Source organism: Parambassis ranga, chromosome 4, assembly GCF_900634625.1.
Source record: "Parambassis ranga chromosome 4, fParRan2.1, whole genome shotgun sequence".
Lineage (NCBI taxonomy): Eukaryota > Metazoa > Chordata > Actinopteri > Ambassidae > Parambassis > Parambassis ranga.
The window spans coordinates 7,855,647-7,870,751 of record NC_041025.1 but is presented as its reverse complement, the minus strand read 5'-3'; the positions used below and the strand labels follow the sequence as shown (position 1 = coordinate 7,870,751).

Genomic DNA, 15,105 nt, shown 5'->3' with positions numbered 1-15,105 from the left:
ACCTGAAAATGTCGCCACATCACTCTTTTTGTGAACAATCCATAGCAGTACACACAATGTGTAAATTCTTGTCCTTTCATCTTTTCTTTGGTTGTTTCCATGGGATCATTTTTCCTCTGTGGGATTCCAAAACTTCAATGTTATGCTCAAAGTTGCCTTTATTTCGGATATAATCTAATTGGAGTCGCCTTTCTTTTGAGTTTTTTGGCAAACTTAAAGCTTTGACAACTTACGAATTAAATGTCTTGACATTTTTTGAACCTGTTGTCCACAGTAGAAGCAGTGATGTTTCTTGTTATAACTTCTAGAACCATCTTCTTTTTTCAAAGCTGGATTAACGTACACGGATGGCTCTTCTACCATTTCATCTTCATTAGCATGTGCTGTGACAATAGGAAATCTTTGTGTGGAATCAGGTTCTGTTTCAAATCTTCCGTACTGCCTAGACTCACACTGGGGCTGACTGGAGGACTTTGTTCTCATCCGACTTGTAGAATCAACTTTGTCCTTTTTCTTATTTTCCATGGACAACTCCATGCTGCTGTCACTGTCTGTGCTTTCCTCCCTGAAATGTGGAATATACTCCTCTTCACTACCTCCGCTTGTATTGTCTGATTCTACAAGAGACTTTTGAAAAAAGAAAACTCAAGTTAATAACTGAGCCTCCACTTAGTTTGTCATGTATGACAACCTATCTACATTTCAGTTATATGCTGCAATATCAGAATTTCTTAAAACCCTAAAAGGAATCAATCAGAACAGTACAGTAAAGTCAATATAGATCCTAACATGTATCATTCACAAAATACCATGCCTATGCTTTTTACAAACTACAGAACAAATATAAAGATTGTAAAAGCATGTGTGTTCTGTTGGTCCGCTTTAATTATAAAATGAAGGGGGAAAGAAAAGGCCTACCGGGTGCCAACAACTTCTCTTTGGCCTTTGTGAAGCAATTTCAGAGTTTGATGTGGAAGGGTGAGCATCGTCATCATCACTTGAATCATAGAGAGCATCGGAGCATGGCATTTCATCCATCTGCAAAACAGTTGTCAAGATATTTTTAATCATTTCATTCTTAATGTAATAAAAAATATTACATTGGGAAAAGTGAGAAATGGCCATTAACACATACCAGAATACTTTTTGTCCTCTTAAGCTTTGGAACAGCTTCATTGTATGAGTGCAGACTGAATCTATCTTTATTGAATCATCATCAGTTTCAAGCACAACACTCTTATCTGAGTCAGACACAGATTTAGCAACATCTGACACTGCATCTTTCTGCAAAACAGAGACACATGCAGATGTGGTTCATGACTTTCCTTACATCAAGGAAATCCATAGGTTTTTGAAATTCTTCTCTAGTCAATATTATGTATTTAATGTATCTGAGGCTTACCAAAATGTCTGTCATTCTTTTGTTTTGAACAACTTCATTACAGTGTGAAGTCAAAGGGTGGTCTGTGCCACAGCCTTCATCTGTATCCTCACTATCAGAGTACTCCACAAGTGAAAACTTGGAAACCATAAACTAAATATGAATAAAAAAAGAATATACCTTAAAAATGAACGTAGAAAAAGGTAAGTGATAAGACAACTGTTCTCCAAACAGCTAATTAATGCATGGTCTATGGCTCGTGTGGAAGCAACTTTTCATATCACGTTTGCCTTACAATTAATCTGGTAACATGCCTTTTACAAGAGTTATGAGCAAGTCCCTTAACAGTATCAGAGATGCAATGGATCACATACTAAATACCCTGTAGATATCAGATGTGATAGTTGGGAGTTGAGCTTAACATAATCTGAGATTTGACACTACCATGCATTTAGGAGTAAAAATACTTGGACTATCGTAAAAAAGAGCTCCATAAGGAAAATCAAAAGTACAAGTTCTTGGTGTAAAGTGGCCCTACAAAGCTAGAAAGATCAAAATTGCGTGTGACGTGAGAGAGGCCCCACAAGTTGAGAACATCCCAAATCATGAAGAGGTCAGGAGGACCCCACATGGGCCAAAATAGAAACACAGTGTGTGAGCCTGCGATGTCTCGGAGCAAATATAAGACATTGCAATGGACTACAGTATAAACACAGCATTAGACATACAACAGACTGGGAAGTGGTGAATTATGCTTATTATAATTTACAGTTTGACACTGTCAGGTTTTTCAGTACTGATGTAAAATAACTTCTAATTACATCCATACGGGAGAAACATGGAAAACAAGGAGTGTGTGATGTTGTGATGCTGATGTGAAAATCACTTCGCACCCAGGGGCCCCATAAGGGCCAAAATAGAAACACAGAGTGTGTGAGTCTGAGACGTTTACCAGGAAAAGCAATACAAACACCTTCCCATCTAAACAAAGATACCAGACAGTACACAGCCACAGCCATAAAAGAAAGAATCTGCATTACCTGTGTGCTGACATCATCTTTGTGTGAATCTCCATGTGAAGTGTGATCTGTGGAGGACATCCCCAGATCAGCTGCCCCAGCAGGAGCCTGCTTGTTGGTCACCTGAAGCAGGGCTCTAGACTAACTTTTTGCACTGGTTGCACCGGTGCGCCTAACCTTTTTTTCTTGGGTGCACCGGCACAAAAGTTAGGTGCACCGCATCACACATCACACAGCAGTTTGTTTTTTAAATGCTGTCCATGTATGTTATGGATCAGGCCTTAACTTGACACCTATCCTAACGCAGAAGTTCTTTTCATCTTCTCTCATCATCTGCAGCTACATCTACTGTTTACCTGACGGCCTCGCAGGGCTGTAGCCAAAGTTTTAGAAATACTGAGGTCCAAAAATTGATCTCTAGGAAATATGAACGGGCTTAATAATAACATATCATCCTAAACTGACTTTGGACCTTGTTTAATGAACACAGGTAAATAAAAATAAACAAATACATGTACCGATAGTACTCATTCAAATTATGGACAAACTATCCAACAAGTCTGCCTGTCAGAAATCCATGATGAAGATTCAAAGTTACAGCACTCTTCATTTCCCTGTTTGCTTTCTCTCTGTATTTTCTGGCTGTCGCTCCTCACTTATCTATCTGGCAATGGGAATTAAAAATTATTTAAATTATATACACCTTTATTTATTTAATAGCTGTGATTGAGATTCACGTTTCTAATGCAGCTACAGTACTTCTTCTCTCATCTTCCTCACCTCTTCCTCTCTTCCTCTCTGCCTCTGTCTCCTCTCTTTCTAAAGCTGAGCTCCAGCTGACAGACTCTTCATTCTCTCTGTTACAGTTTAGCTGCATGCAGACATCATACTGGCAGACAATGCTCCACTATAGCAGGATAATAACAATACTTTTTAAATGGGCGTTCGTCATGTAACCATGTTCTATAACTCCTTAAAACCAGCTGACTGCTGTCATTCAGAGTGACTCAGCCTTCATGGATGAACCTCACAGGTCAGATAACACTGTCCTCAGACCTGCTGTTCAGTCTGTTATGATGCTACGAGCACATCACGCCCCCTCCCTGAACATGACCGGCTCGTTATCATCACTCATTCAGGTCAACAGCAAATTATCAAAACCCGCATAGTAGCAACAAATCCTGCTCCTCCGCTGCATGTTTACTTAAACTGCGGTTTCTGCCGCGAAGCGTCTTTAATACCCGTCTGTCTGTGTGCGCGCTGCGCGCTGCAGTCAGAGGGCCGTATGAGTTCTGCACACACGTTTTAAAAAGTCCGGGCCGAAACGGACTTTGTTCTCGTCACCTTGGGAACACGAACAGATCTCTCTGTTCTCGTGCTGCATGGAACAAGCTTTATCACACAGCATCCGCTCTGCGCAGCATATGTCCGCGTTCTTCTTCTGAATTTTCGGTCTCTGCTGACCGCAGCAGACACGTTTTCAAAGATACACACACGGAGGTCCCTCCCTTCACCGTCTCTGATTGGTTCAGACCACGATATGAGCCCAATGTGTGTCTGTTGTTGGAGACTTTTAAGAGTCGCGGAGAATGTATCTCCCTCTTACAGCTGGTCGTACTGGTGCGACCTCTGATATTTTTTGGTTGCACCTTTGAGAAATTAGGTCGCATGTGCGCCCAAAATGGTCGCACTCTATAGAGCCCTGCTTTAACTGGAGGCTGAGCCCCAGACTCCCGGCTCTGAGGTTGCAGGGCTTTCATCAGTAAATCTAACTGTCTCTGCTGAGCTTCAATGAGAGCTTTCAGTTCAGAGATCTACCAGTTCATTAGGTACTTTTGCCAAAACTTCATTGGAGGAAAATGGTGGGACACTCTCCTTTTGTCTAAAGGTCTGCCCAACACATTGTGATGTCCACTGAACAGCTTCCCTACGGGCATCACGGATAGTCCACTGGGGGTTTAAACGTACTTTATCCCTAAGTCTTGAGCTCAGACTCTGATCTCGAACACCCTCACAAAACTGATCCCGCAGATTCCTTTCAGAACCTAGCTTAACTTGTTCGTCTGCCTCTACAATCTGATCCATTAAGGACATTAGGGCATGAGAATAGTCTAGCAAAGATTCTCCTTCCCGTTGTTTACGATTAAAAAACCTACGTTGAAGGGAAATAACCGAATGTGAACATCCATATACTTCCCTCAATTTTAAATATCCCATTTACAGTGTCTCTTTCTTGTTTTGGCAGATATTTAACTTCAATACGTGCTGCCCCTTCTAGATGGTTATACACGCAATCAACTTTTTCTTTTTCAGTGGATTTCACTTGTATATAGCCTTCGATCAGTTCAATCCATTCCTCCAATGTAGGAGAGTCTGCTCGATCCAAGTTACCTGAGAACTTTGGCACTTTTTCACTCTGTTGGATATAGATCACCTGCTTCCCCCCTTCAGTCCTCGCAGGAGTCTCAGTCGAATCTGCATTGTCCATGACACTGTGGGAGGTTCCAACTGGAGATGCTGCCGCCTGAAGTCTCTGCAGCTGCTGCTCCAGTTCTTGCATGCGCTGCTCCATTCTTTCCCTAGAGGTTTCCTCCATCATCCAGCCGACTTGGGAAAAGGCCGCTAGCTTCGGGACTCTCCCAGACGCTTACTCCTGGCCCACCGCTGCTCTTGCCTTTCAAAAATCTGTTCCCCCAAAATGTACCACCACTATCAAGCTGATCCTGCCAACAACGCCAAATGTTATGTGGCTATGAGACCAGCTGAAGAAATGATGAGAAGGTGGGTCTAATCAAATCAATTTATTAATGCAATCAAACAATATAAATTTGCCCACCTCCACTACCCCACTTCCAAAGAACGGCCGCCCGGAATGAAAGAAAAGTCCACCCCACACTTTATGAACACTGCAACTGTGATTCCACCACACACGTGAGTCAGGCACTGCAATTGTGTTTCACTGCACACGTGAGTATTTAGACACTGCAACCGTGTTTCACTGCACACGCCTGGCAGGTCGTATGGAAGTAGGGTAGGTACGGATTAAGGGGAAAACAAAAAAACGAAATAACAATAAACAAATTAATAAAAAAAAAGAAAGAAAGAAAAACTAGTCCGCCCCAAAGGCACCTCCCAGTTCTTTTGTGCCACACACCGGCTCACTTGCCGGGCGGACTAGACAAAGAAAAGAAACCGACAATTTGCATGCTATGGCAAGAGCAGCGATGCCCATCAACCCGACGCTTTGCAACAAAACAAATACTTTCTTTTAAAACCTCTTTACACTTTATTAAATCATGCTTAAAATACCTGCAATATAATTAATAATCCTTAAAATACCTGGCATCTGCGTGACCAAACTACTTGTGAATTCCGTCTACTTCTTTGCCTGAACATCCATCTGTAATGTATAAAACAAAGTCAATCAACCACCCGTCAAATACTTTAAAACAAAAAGGTAGGCTACAGCCAACCCGCATACCTGTATGGCCTCCCTGCACGCCAGTGTGGAGCAAGGTGTGCACCTGCCTTACTCCACCGGGCGGAACCAAACCCCAACACCTTTGTTCCCCCGTACAAGGAGCCCTATATATGCGGGTCGACTTACCCTCCCCTTTTTCCCGACCTGAGGCAAATAGCACCCGCTACACTTGCTTGCTGCTATCTACACTTACTGCTCCTGGACTTGGTGACAGCAGGATTTGATGTGAACGCTGACAGGAGAGGTTCATGGAAACTTTATTTATAGCACTAACCACAGACATTTACACAAATTGTTTTTACTGAGGTTTTAATGTGTAAAAAGTATCTCTTTAAAATTACTGGAACAAGGCTTCATGAAATCCTCAGAAACAGGTATTTTAATATCTTAAAAGCTGTTGTGTTCGGTGCGGAAATTGGACCCAAATGCAGACCAAAGTAGCGTTTAAACAAAGGTGAGCTTTAATGAAGCCAAAACCACAGTCCAGGGTACAAGAAGGACAAACTAAACTACGACTGAGCAACAAAAAATACAAGCAATACAACAAACCTGGGGAGAAGAAGTTCATGGCACGGGGAGTGACAAACACAAGGATCTGACGAAGACAAAGGGAAGCACAAGGCTTAAATAAGGAGGGTGAAACACAGGTGAACACAATCAGGGGGGAGCTAATAATCAGGGCGGAGGAACAGAAGGAGAGAGGGAAGGACTGAGGAAGAGCAGAGAAAGGAACCAAATCTCAAAAATACTAATAAATAACAAAAGGGATAAACAATATGAATACAAAACCAGGAACAAACACAGGATCATAACAAAAGCAACTTTAACAAATGTTGTAAATTATGAAAGAGCATCTGCTGAGAACATCATCAGAATGAGACCTACAAGATATGCTGCATAGATATACTCTACACAGCATTCCAGTTGTTTATACCACCACTGGCTGTAAAGTTTGATTTTGGAAAAAACAAGTTTTTCCTTACATCAATCCATGCGAGTTAGTAGACCGGTAACACCACAGCTTTAACTTCAGCCGTTAAAAATGAAAAAAATCCACTGGCAATTAATTTTGCAGAGGTGTTCCAATATATCTCTGTGATAGTAAGATAACATAATTGATAACATAATTAGCCATTTTCCTAAGTATGCCAAATATAATGAGTGCATATAAACAGTATATTAGAAGATGAATGTCATTGGGCCATAAAAATGACATTTGAAACAGTGTTTGCATGAATATGAATGCATAACAAGCAGGATATGAGGTGGAACATGATACTGGATGATAATCATTGGCCTTTGAGTAATTTGGGCCGAGTTAAGTCATCGGTCAAATTTAACCCGCTAACACAAAAGAGATTTCTAACACAATATAAGGGTTAATAAGGAGATATCTTCCTGGAAAATAGTAGATATATGGTCTATATCACTTACAGACTGACAGCAGGGTAGACAGCAGTGTAGAGATGCAGCATCACGATCCAAGTGTTGGAATGTGTGGCTCAGCACTCTTCTTCATCTTCAGTCCAACTCGAACCTAGGCCCCATCCAGAGTCCAAGAACCCAAGGGAGTCAAACAGACCCAGCCTGTAACAAATCAGGTGGCTTATAGCACACAAACATCTATTCACTCTATCAAAAGTTTTGTCCTTTTAATTATTTAACTCTTGTTGACACCATTCAATCATGAAATGCAAAATACATCAATACATTTCATTGTGAAACACAAATAAAACTAATCCAGACCTGGATAATTGTACAAAGCACACATGCCCTACAAATGAGTAAAGTGATTAAAACAATGAAAGCGCAAAAATAACAAAATGCCACAACACTGCCCTCTGCTGGTCACACATATTAACCTTTGAAACGGCAGCCAAAACTACAGATGACGCTAGTCGTCTTAACTTTTTCAATAGCGAGCAAGGAGGAAGGCATGAGTTCAAATGACAGAGTGATTTTAAAGAGGGTCCCAGGGTCTTCAGACTCCACAGTCTTTTCTTCCTCCTCCTCCAGTTTCTCCTGCAGCTCTCCTGCCTCCACTCCTACTTCTCCTGGCTCCTCCAGCTCTTCTCGACACTCGACACTCCTTAACACCAGTTCTCCTCTATTCGCTGTGCTTAGCACCTTGCCTCCCTCTCCCTCTCAACTCCTGCAGCTCTCCCTGGAGATGGATCCACATTCACCATGAATCACCATCAAAATTTCTTTCTTATTCTTTTTCATGTACTTTGCTTAGCCCCTTGCTTCCCTCTCCCTCGCTCCACTCCTCCAGCATATATATAATAAGAGATAGCTATCCCTTATATTCACCTTTAATGGCTGATTTTAGTGGTGAACAGTAGAAAATGTCAAATTTAACTATTTTTCTCAAAAATGAAACCCTTACATAAAAAAATGCATGGTTAAATGTTGTTATAGCTATGATATTAAAAAATGTAGTATTATAATAGGAGTTAATTGGACCTAAGTGGAAAATACCATTTAAAACTGCTGCTACACAAAAACTAATAATGCACCAAACTCAATATTTTGGCTAATCTTTGACATATCCGTGACAGATATAAATATAATGCCTCAGCCAGCTAACTTTTGTTTTATGTAAAATAACTCATTTTTTGTGCATTTTTTAAAAAATTAGATATTCACATCATTCAATAAAACTGGCATTTAAAGGGTTAAATTCCTCAAAATGATTTAATGTTTGGTCATTTTTAACAGGGCTGAAGTTGTTTAACATATTTATGCTGAAATAAGCAGAAAAAATAAGTTTTTATAGCAATTTTTTGGAAATTGATGTTTTTGTCCACAAATGACACAAGAGGGTAGTAAATTTTAAAACTGCTGCTACACAAAAAACTAATAATGCACCAAACTCAATATTTTGGCTAATCTTTGACATATATATGACAGATTTAAAAATAATGCCTCAGCCACCTACCGGTAACTTTTATTTATTGGAAAATAATTCATTTTTTGTGTTTTCTTCAAAAAAAATTAACAATAAGTTTCTGGTAGTTTTGAACAGGGCTGAAGTTGTTTAACATATTTATGTAGAAAAAAGCAAAAAAATAAAATAAAAATGCATCCGTTAAGTTTCTATAGCAGTTTTTTGGAAGTGGACGTTTTTGTCCACAAATGACACAAAAGGGTAGTAAATTAAAGTGACACCTGAGGATTAAGTCAGGACCCATTTTAAAACACAGGTTCACAATCTCTGGTTTGTAGTACAGTTTCATATCATCCTGGTCTGCAGTTGCAGCACCTGCAGACCTGGGTCCAAAAATCATCACCATGCCATCCAAGATTTAATGTCCTTCAGACACATGTGGAGCGTGGACTCTGCACTTTGCAGGGCATGGTGGTGTCAAACAACACAGGCATATGGGAAAACAGCGTCACAAACCTCCAAGTTAAGAACAGGAAGAGCATATGAACAAACCAAGTCAAGTGTGTGTCCACGCTCCTGTGTAGGTGCACACACCCACTGAGCTAAATTAAAAGAGTCAATGGGGTTAAAACACTCCTTAGTCATAGGTTTGTCTGGACAGCAGACTGGAAAATTAAATCTTGACACGTCACTGTCATTACATTGGCCTCCTTCTGCCTCCACTTGTTCTAGCTCCTCCAACTCCTCCTTTTTCATAGTTAAATGAAAATAAGTAATAGTCCAAACAAACAAGTAAAACATCCAGTTTGGAGTTGGGACCTTCATTCAGCAGGGATTCTACGCATACTGCCACTGATCCGTTTTGATGTTTACAGACTTAAGCAACCCTCAGGACAACATGAATCATAATAGTGTGAAGCTTCCAGTAAGATCTGAATTTTTACACTCATCTCATCCTTGATTTTCTAGTTCTGCATTTCAGAACTCACAGTAATTCCATTCTGGTTTTAGTTTCATTAGGCCCAGGTAGTTTCCACACTTGAGAAAGACCTCACCTACGTCAGCAGCAATCTCACCTGGGAACATTTCAAAAACAACACGCCCACTTTGCATACACACCAATCAGCGATGAGATCTGTGGCTCCTGAAGTGACTCACAGATTCCACTTTTATAATGAAGGAGCTGTATGTGCTAACAACTCCTGTTCACAGATCCATGAGGAAACCTGGTGTTAACCTGTTGTGATATTACTGTGAACATCTGCATTCCTGGTGATGGCAAAGCGAGCGGGACGACAGAGGAACCAGCTGCCAAATTGTTACTATGAAGGGTATCTGGAGAAGAGGTCGTTCAAAGATAAGGTAGATGTGCTGAGTTATGCGTTTCTGTTTGTTTACAGGCTGCTGCTGTATGGTAGAAAAGCTAGAATAAAGTAAATTTACTTTATTTTATCTTTTCATTTGTAAATTAGTCTGATTTTCTTTAGAAAATGTGTCACTATGTATCAAGCATAGCTTACTTATCCAAGACTGGTGCATTTTACTATTTTATAAGACAAAGAAAAAGGTTTGACTGGAACATGTAATTTATTTTTTGCTAAAAATGGTCAGAATATAGATATGTTTTTTTAAGAATTTCGCTAAAATGATACACTTGCTCCTTTATTTAAAGCAGAACGGCTCAGCCAGGTGTTCTTAAGCTCATGTGGCCTTTGGAGTTTTTCTGGTACTGTCAGACTGGTCGGACTGCTTCTCACTGCTCTGTGAGCCATAAAGATTAGAGCAAACCAGGAAGTGACCGAAACTGGCATTCCGGCTTTACAAATAATAAATCACATGGGCTGTTTCTCCAAGCTGTCACCCAAATGTCAGCAATATCATTAAAGTGTTTGTCCTCAAGTGCTTAATGTCTGATAACGAAATACATCAGTCACACATGAGTATGTTTTTTTTACCTACTCGTGTTTAGAGTTCCATTTTTTAAACAATCCATGTTATTAATGATCACATTTCTTTCTGTTTTGGTTGCCATCACTATACAGGTCATAGCTCCACTATTTATTCTCCTAAAATGTGTGTGTGTGTCTGTGTGTGTGTGTGTGTGTGTGTGTGTGTGTGTGTGTCTGTGTGTGTGTGTGTGTGTGTCTGTGTGTGTGTGTGTGTCTTCACACCCAGACATCTCGGAAACTGTGGGCCTGCCTGTGTGGAAACACATTGTTTTTCTTCAATGACAAGAGAGACACTGATGTAAGTGATCCCTTTGATGTGGCTTAAAAAAACTCACAAATGGGGATGACTATGTGAATGGATTGACAAACCATTTAAACTTGTGTGTGTTTCATCAGTACATAGAGAAACTGGATCTCAGTGGATTGATCTCCATAACAGATGACGGAACTCAGGACCGCAAATTAGACGCAGCCAGACTCAACCTCCAAATGAAGGATGGAAACATCAAATTCACTGTGAGACAACATGTGGAATACATAACCTATTCTTCTTTCATACAAAAAAAAACAGTTTTTCTTACTTTCCCTCTCTTTGTTGCCCCTAAAGGCCCCGACTGCAGAGGCCCGTGAGCTGTGGAAGGGCTTTATCCACTCTGTGGCTGAGGTTAGTTGTGTCATTTATTGTCATTTAGATGCAGTTAAAATCTCTCCTAATACAGTTTTTTTACAATTGTGTCTCCCTGCAGCTGTGTGTTCCATCCTCCATCAACCTGCTGCCTGGTCAGATCCACATGCTGAAGGAGGCCGTAGAAAAGGAAAAAGAAAGGATTAAAAACGTATCTCCACCGGCTGCTCCCAGCTACAGTCCCTACATAAGCCTGCAAGCAGACATGCCAGCGTCAGTATTCATGAAACATCACCCAATACCACCCATGATAATTAAATATAATGTGGTGTCACATTTTGACTACGTCTGTGACATCACATGCCTCATTTCTTTTAAGCTAACACAGAGGGCTCAGATGTTGATGAGTGACAGCGTCGTCTCTGTTTCCCTGCAGTTGTTACTACAGTGTGTCTCGCCTGGAGGCAGAGCTGCTGCTCGAGAGAGAAGCAAAGAGAGGAAACCTGCTGCTGAGGCCTGGCAGTGCAGGAAACTCCTTTGCTGTCACCACCAGACAGGATCTTGATGGGTATACACAACAATACAACACACAGACATTGTGTGTGTGTGTGTGTGTGTGTGTGTGTGTGTGTGTACACTAAACACATGTATACACTGAAGGCTGCAGGACTGAGAGTTCTTGCTCTTTAGGATTGCATCATACCATTTTAAATAATGATCAACATACTGCATCATTAAAGTTTAGAGTGTGCTAAGCTAATTATTTTACCTCATTAGTGACACAGCGATTCAGTTTTACACTTTATTTCTCTTTCAGTGCCATATTCAGACACTACCGTGTCACTCGTAAACATGAAGGCGGCTTCATTATTGATGTGAACATTCCTGTGAGTATTATTTGTTAGCTTCCTTCTGTGCTATAGCAGACAGAGAACTCGGGCCCCTGCAGTGTGAACCTATCATTAACTCGTTGTTTGTGTGGCTGTGCCCATGTTTCCTAATGTATCATGAAAGCATTGGTTGAAAGTAACTACAGTTTGTTTAATTTGGGTTACTGTATTTTTGCTACCTTAAACTTTCTGAGATAAATATGGTAGTTTGTACTGCACTATATTTATCTGACAGCTTTAGTTATTTTTATACAAAAAAAGGGGATTCCGATCTTTTTCTCTTCTGTGTGCCATGCTACTTCTTTTAATTGCAAGGGACTTTTAATGTATTTCTTCTTGACAAGTAATGCATAAGGGGACTCCTCCCATCTAGCATAAAAGAGAGTAACTGGGCATTTATTGCTTCATAAATTCTTGCAGCAGTGAACATTGACAAACATATCGCTGTACTTCATAGCTGGGATTTTTTAAAGGGTTTACAGGCAGTAGGAGTGGACTCCAGACTATCTCGAGCTGATGACATTCTGAAAAAGAAGAAGTGCAGGATGAGGCGTTAATGGCTGCTATTGTCACGATTTACCACTGACAATTATTCATGTCTATAAAGACAATGACACACATCCGTAATAAATCTCTGCAGTCTAATATCAGCAGTGTTAAAACTGTCAGACATGCCCTGTTTTATCTGTGCAGGTCCCCTGTGCCACTCTGCATGACGTCATCGACTATTTAGTAAAAGAAACAGATGGAGTGTTGATTCCTCTCATCTTTGAAGAACCATATGAGAAAAACATCTGTGCGTACTGAAACATTTCATCCCAACATCTCTCTCTCTCTATTATCATGCAACTATTATCCAAAATGATGAAGTGTGACTGTCTGCACTTTCTGACAGCTTTTATTCGGTCTGATAATGAGAACGGGGAGATGAGCGTTCAGCAGGCTTTGTCAAACCCGCCCCCCAGCATACCTCCGAAACCAGGTACTGTGTCCTAAAATACACACACAAACACAACTAACTACAAAACTATCTACACACTCTGCCCAACCTGTTGTTTACTTTGATGTCATGGGATTTGCAACCACGTACTACACAATGTCAGAGGGATCAATTAAAGTTCAAATGCCACAGAATCATATATTTATACTTATAAATGTACTCTACTAACACATTGTAAGTAAAAGTGTTAAGCGTGTCACCCCGACTCTCTGGAATTGTTTTGGTTTTGGTTGTTTGGTTGCTTTGCATGAGTTCTTTCCACGCCCACACTATTCCTCATTGCTTAGCCTACTTGGTTTACAGCCACCATCAGGGCAGCTTTCTAAAGGTTTTGTTCAGCTTTGGACTTTGAAACTAAATGTCAACATGCTAAGTGTCTATGGACCATGAAGGTCTTTATCCAGCCAATGAATCTCTTTACACTCATGGAGATATGTGTTTTGACCAAGGCAATGGACAGACTGACAGACATCTGTTCCTATGTTAATATAATCTTCATCTTTATCTTTATTTTATTTCAAACCAGTGTTTCTTTGTTGTTGTGATTGTTGTTTAATTTGGTGATGACCTCTTTTGTCAGGCCTGTAATCATTGTAATTACATGGTTTGTTTCTCAGTGGCTCCAAAAGTAGCAGCTCCAGAATCAGAGCCTGCACCAATGGTGGAAGAGAATCTGTATCTGAATGACACCTGTGAGTATAACTCTTGTACCACTCATACAATCAATCATCCCCTGTCAGTGGCTCCTCTGTCTTGCACAGAACAGGTATGACTTCATTTTTTTCCACGGTTGCTGCCAACTAATATCTGTGTTTAAACAGTGGAGGAGACAGAAACAGAGACAGAAGAATCCTCTCCGTCACGTAAGTCTCCCGTCCTATTTGTTTTCCCACTAAGCTTTTAAATCTGGTTTTTACTTTGTGTGCGTATATTCTACAGTTTCAGAGAAGAGAGTCCCAAAGAAACCAATGATGCCTCCAACTGCTGCTCCCCGCAAATCAACCTCTAATACACCAGCATCCTCCTGCACAAACAGAAATTACAGGACGAGAGCCAACACAGATTCTCAAAGACAGAGTGAGTCTACATGTCTTGTCCTGTTTTTCGCTTTCTTGTCATCACATCAAAGCTCATGTGTGATGTGCTTCAGTTCCTCTAGCAGCAATAACAGAGCTGAAACTGAAGCTGGAGCAAAAGGCGAAGTCAGTGGAGTGACCTCTCTTGGTGGGAGCCTCTCAAAACCATCACCATCTGTGAAAATCTGTCACAGCAGCTGACTCACAGCAGAGCTGCCTCCCAGTCTGTCTCTGCAAGACAAACCCACACATGGGAGCAGGAAGCTCCTCCTCCTTGGCTTCGTGGCTGCGCTCCTGCTCGTCGCTCAGCTGTCAGCAGTAAAGCTTATCTGAAGATTAACGCTGTATTGATCCACTCCTCTTGGATGTTCATCAACAAATTAATTGACTGTGAAGAGGGGTGTACATGTCACATTATCTTCACTGTGTTTTCTTGTACATTTTGCACATTATCCTGATCAGAATGCATCAGATGTTCACGTGTTGTATTGCTATTTTTATAAAATGAACTGATGAATTTTATGTTTTTACATTGCTCTGTTATTTCCTTTGTGCGAACTGTAAATGAAGTGAAACAAGAATCTGTCAAATGTATGTGAAAACCCTCAGAAATGTATCATTTTATCAATTTCCTGTTTCTCTCTAAGCTTGTTGAAACAGACATCTGCGAACAAAGTGCTTACACTCCTTTATTACCTCAATGACTGATACATTATAGTGGAAAAAATTAAACTATTTACAATAAATTGAGACTTTTTGTCAGCATGTGAAATAAAGTGAACATAATTTTCAGC

The 15,105-nt window shown here is 40.5% G+C and overlaps 1 protein-coding gene and 1 long non-coding RNA gene across 2 annotated transcripts; one reads left to right on the top strand and one right to left on the bottom strand.

The window, feature by feature from the left end:
• Positions 1 to 585: 585 nt before the first annotated feature.
• LOC114434894 (uncharacterized) lies at positions 586 to 6,031 on the bottom strand. Its single transcript, XR_003670518.1, has 3 exons — positions 5,740 to 6,031; positions 919 to 1,038; positions 586 to 627 (listed from the first exon to the last, which is right to left on the bottom strand). It is a non-coding gene; the product is annotated as an uncharacterized LOC114434894 (long non-coding RNA).
• A 3,927-nt stretch (positions 6,032 to 9,958) lies between these two features.
• On the top strand, positions 9,959 to 15,061 carry LOC114434984 (signal-transducing adaptor protein 2-like). The gene is made up of 13 exons (XM_028404469.1): positions 9,959 to 10,133; positions 10,947 to 11,018; positions 11,117 to 11,236; positions 11,328 to 11,384; positions 11,467 to 11,618; positions 11,782 to 11,913; positions 12,163 to 12,232; positions 12,929 to 13,031; positions 13,131 to 13,217; positions 13,853 to 13,927; positions 14,057 to 14,098; positions 14,175 to 14,312; positions 14,386 to 15,061. Exons 1-13 carry the CDS (start codon positions 10,047 to 10,049, stop codon positions 14,448 to 14,450), a joined length of 1,200 nt encoding a protein of 399 aa, XP_028260270.1. The 5' UTR covers positions 9,959 to 10,046; the 3' UTR covers positions 14,451 to 15,061.
• The last annotated feature ends 44 nt before the right edge of the window (positions 15,062 to 15,105 follow it).

Bases quoted from the DNA above. Each gene is read 5' to 3' on its own strand.
- LOC114434984 (XM_028404469.1), top strand. From the start codon at position 10,047: ATGGCAAAGCGAGCGGGACGACAGAGGAACCAGCTGCCAAATTGTTAC. The intron at 13,218-13,852 runs GTACTGTGTCCT...TTTGTTTCTCAG, and splicing joins CAGCATACCTCCGAAACCAG to TGGCTCCAAAAGTAGCAGCT. The intron at 14,313-14,385 runs GTGAGTCTACAT...GATGTGCTTCAG, and splicing joins CACAGATTCTCAAAGACAGA to TTCCTCTAGCAGCAATAACA.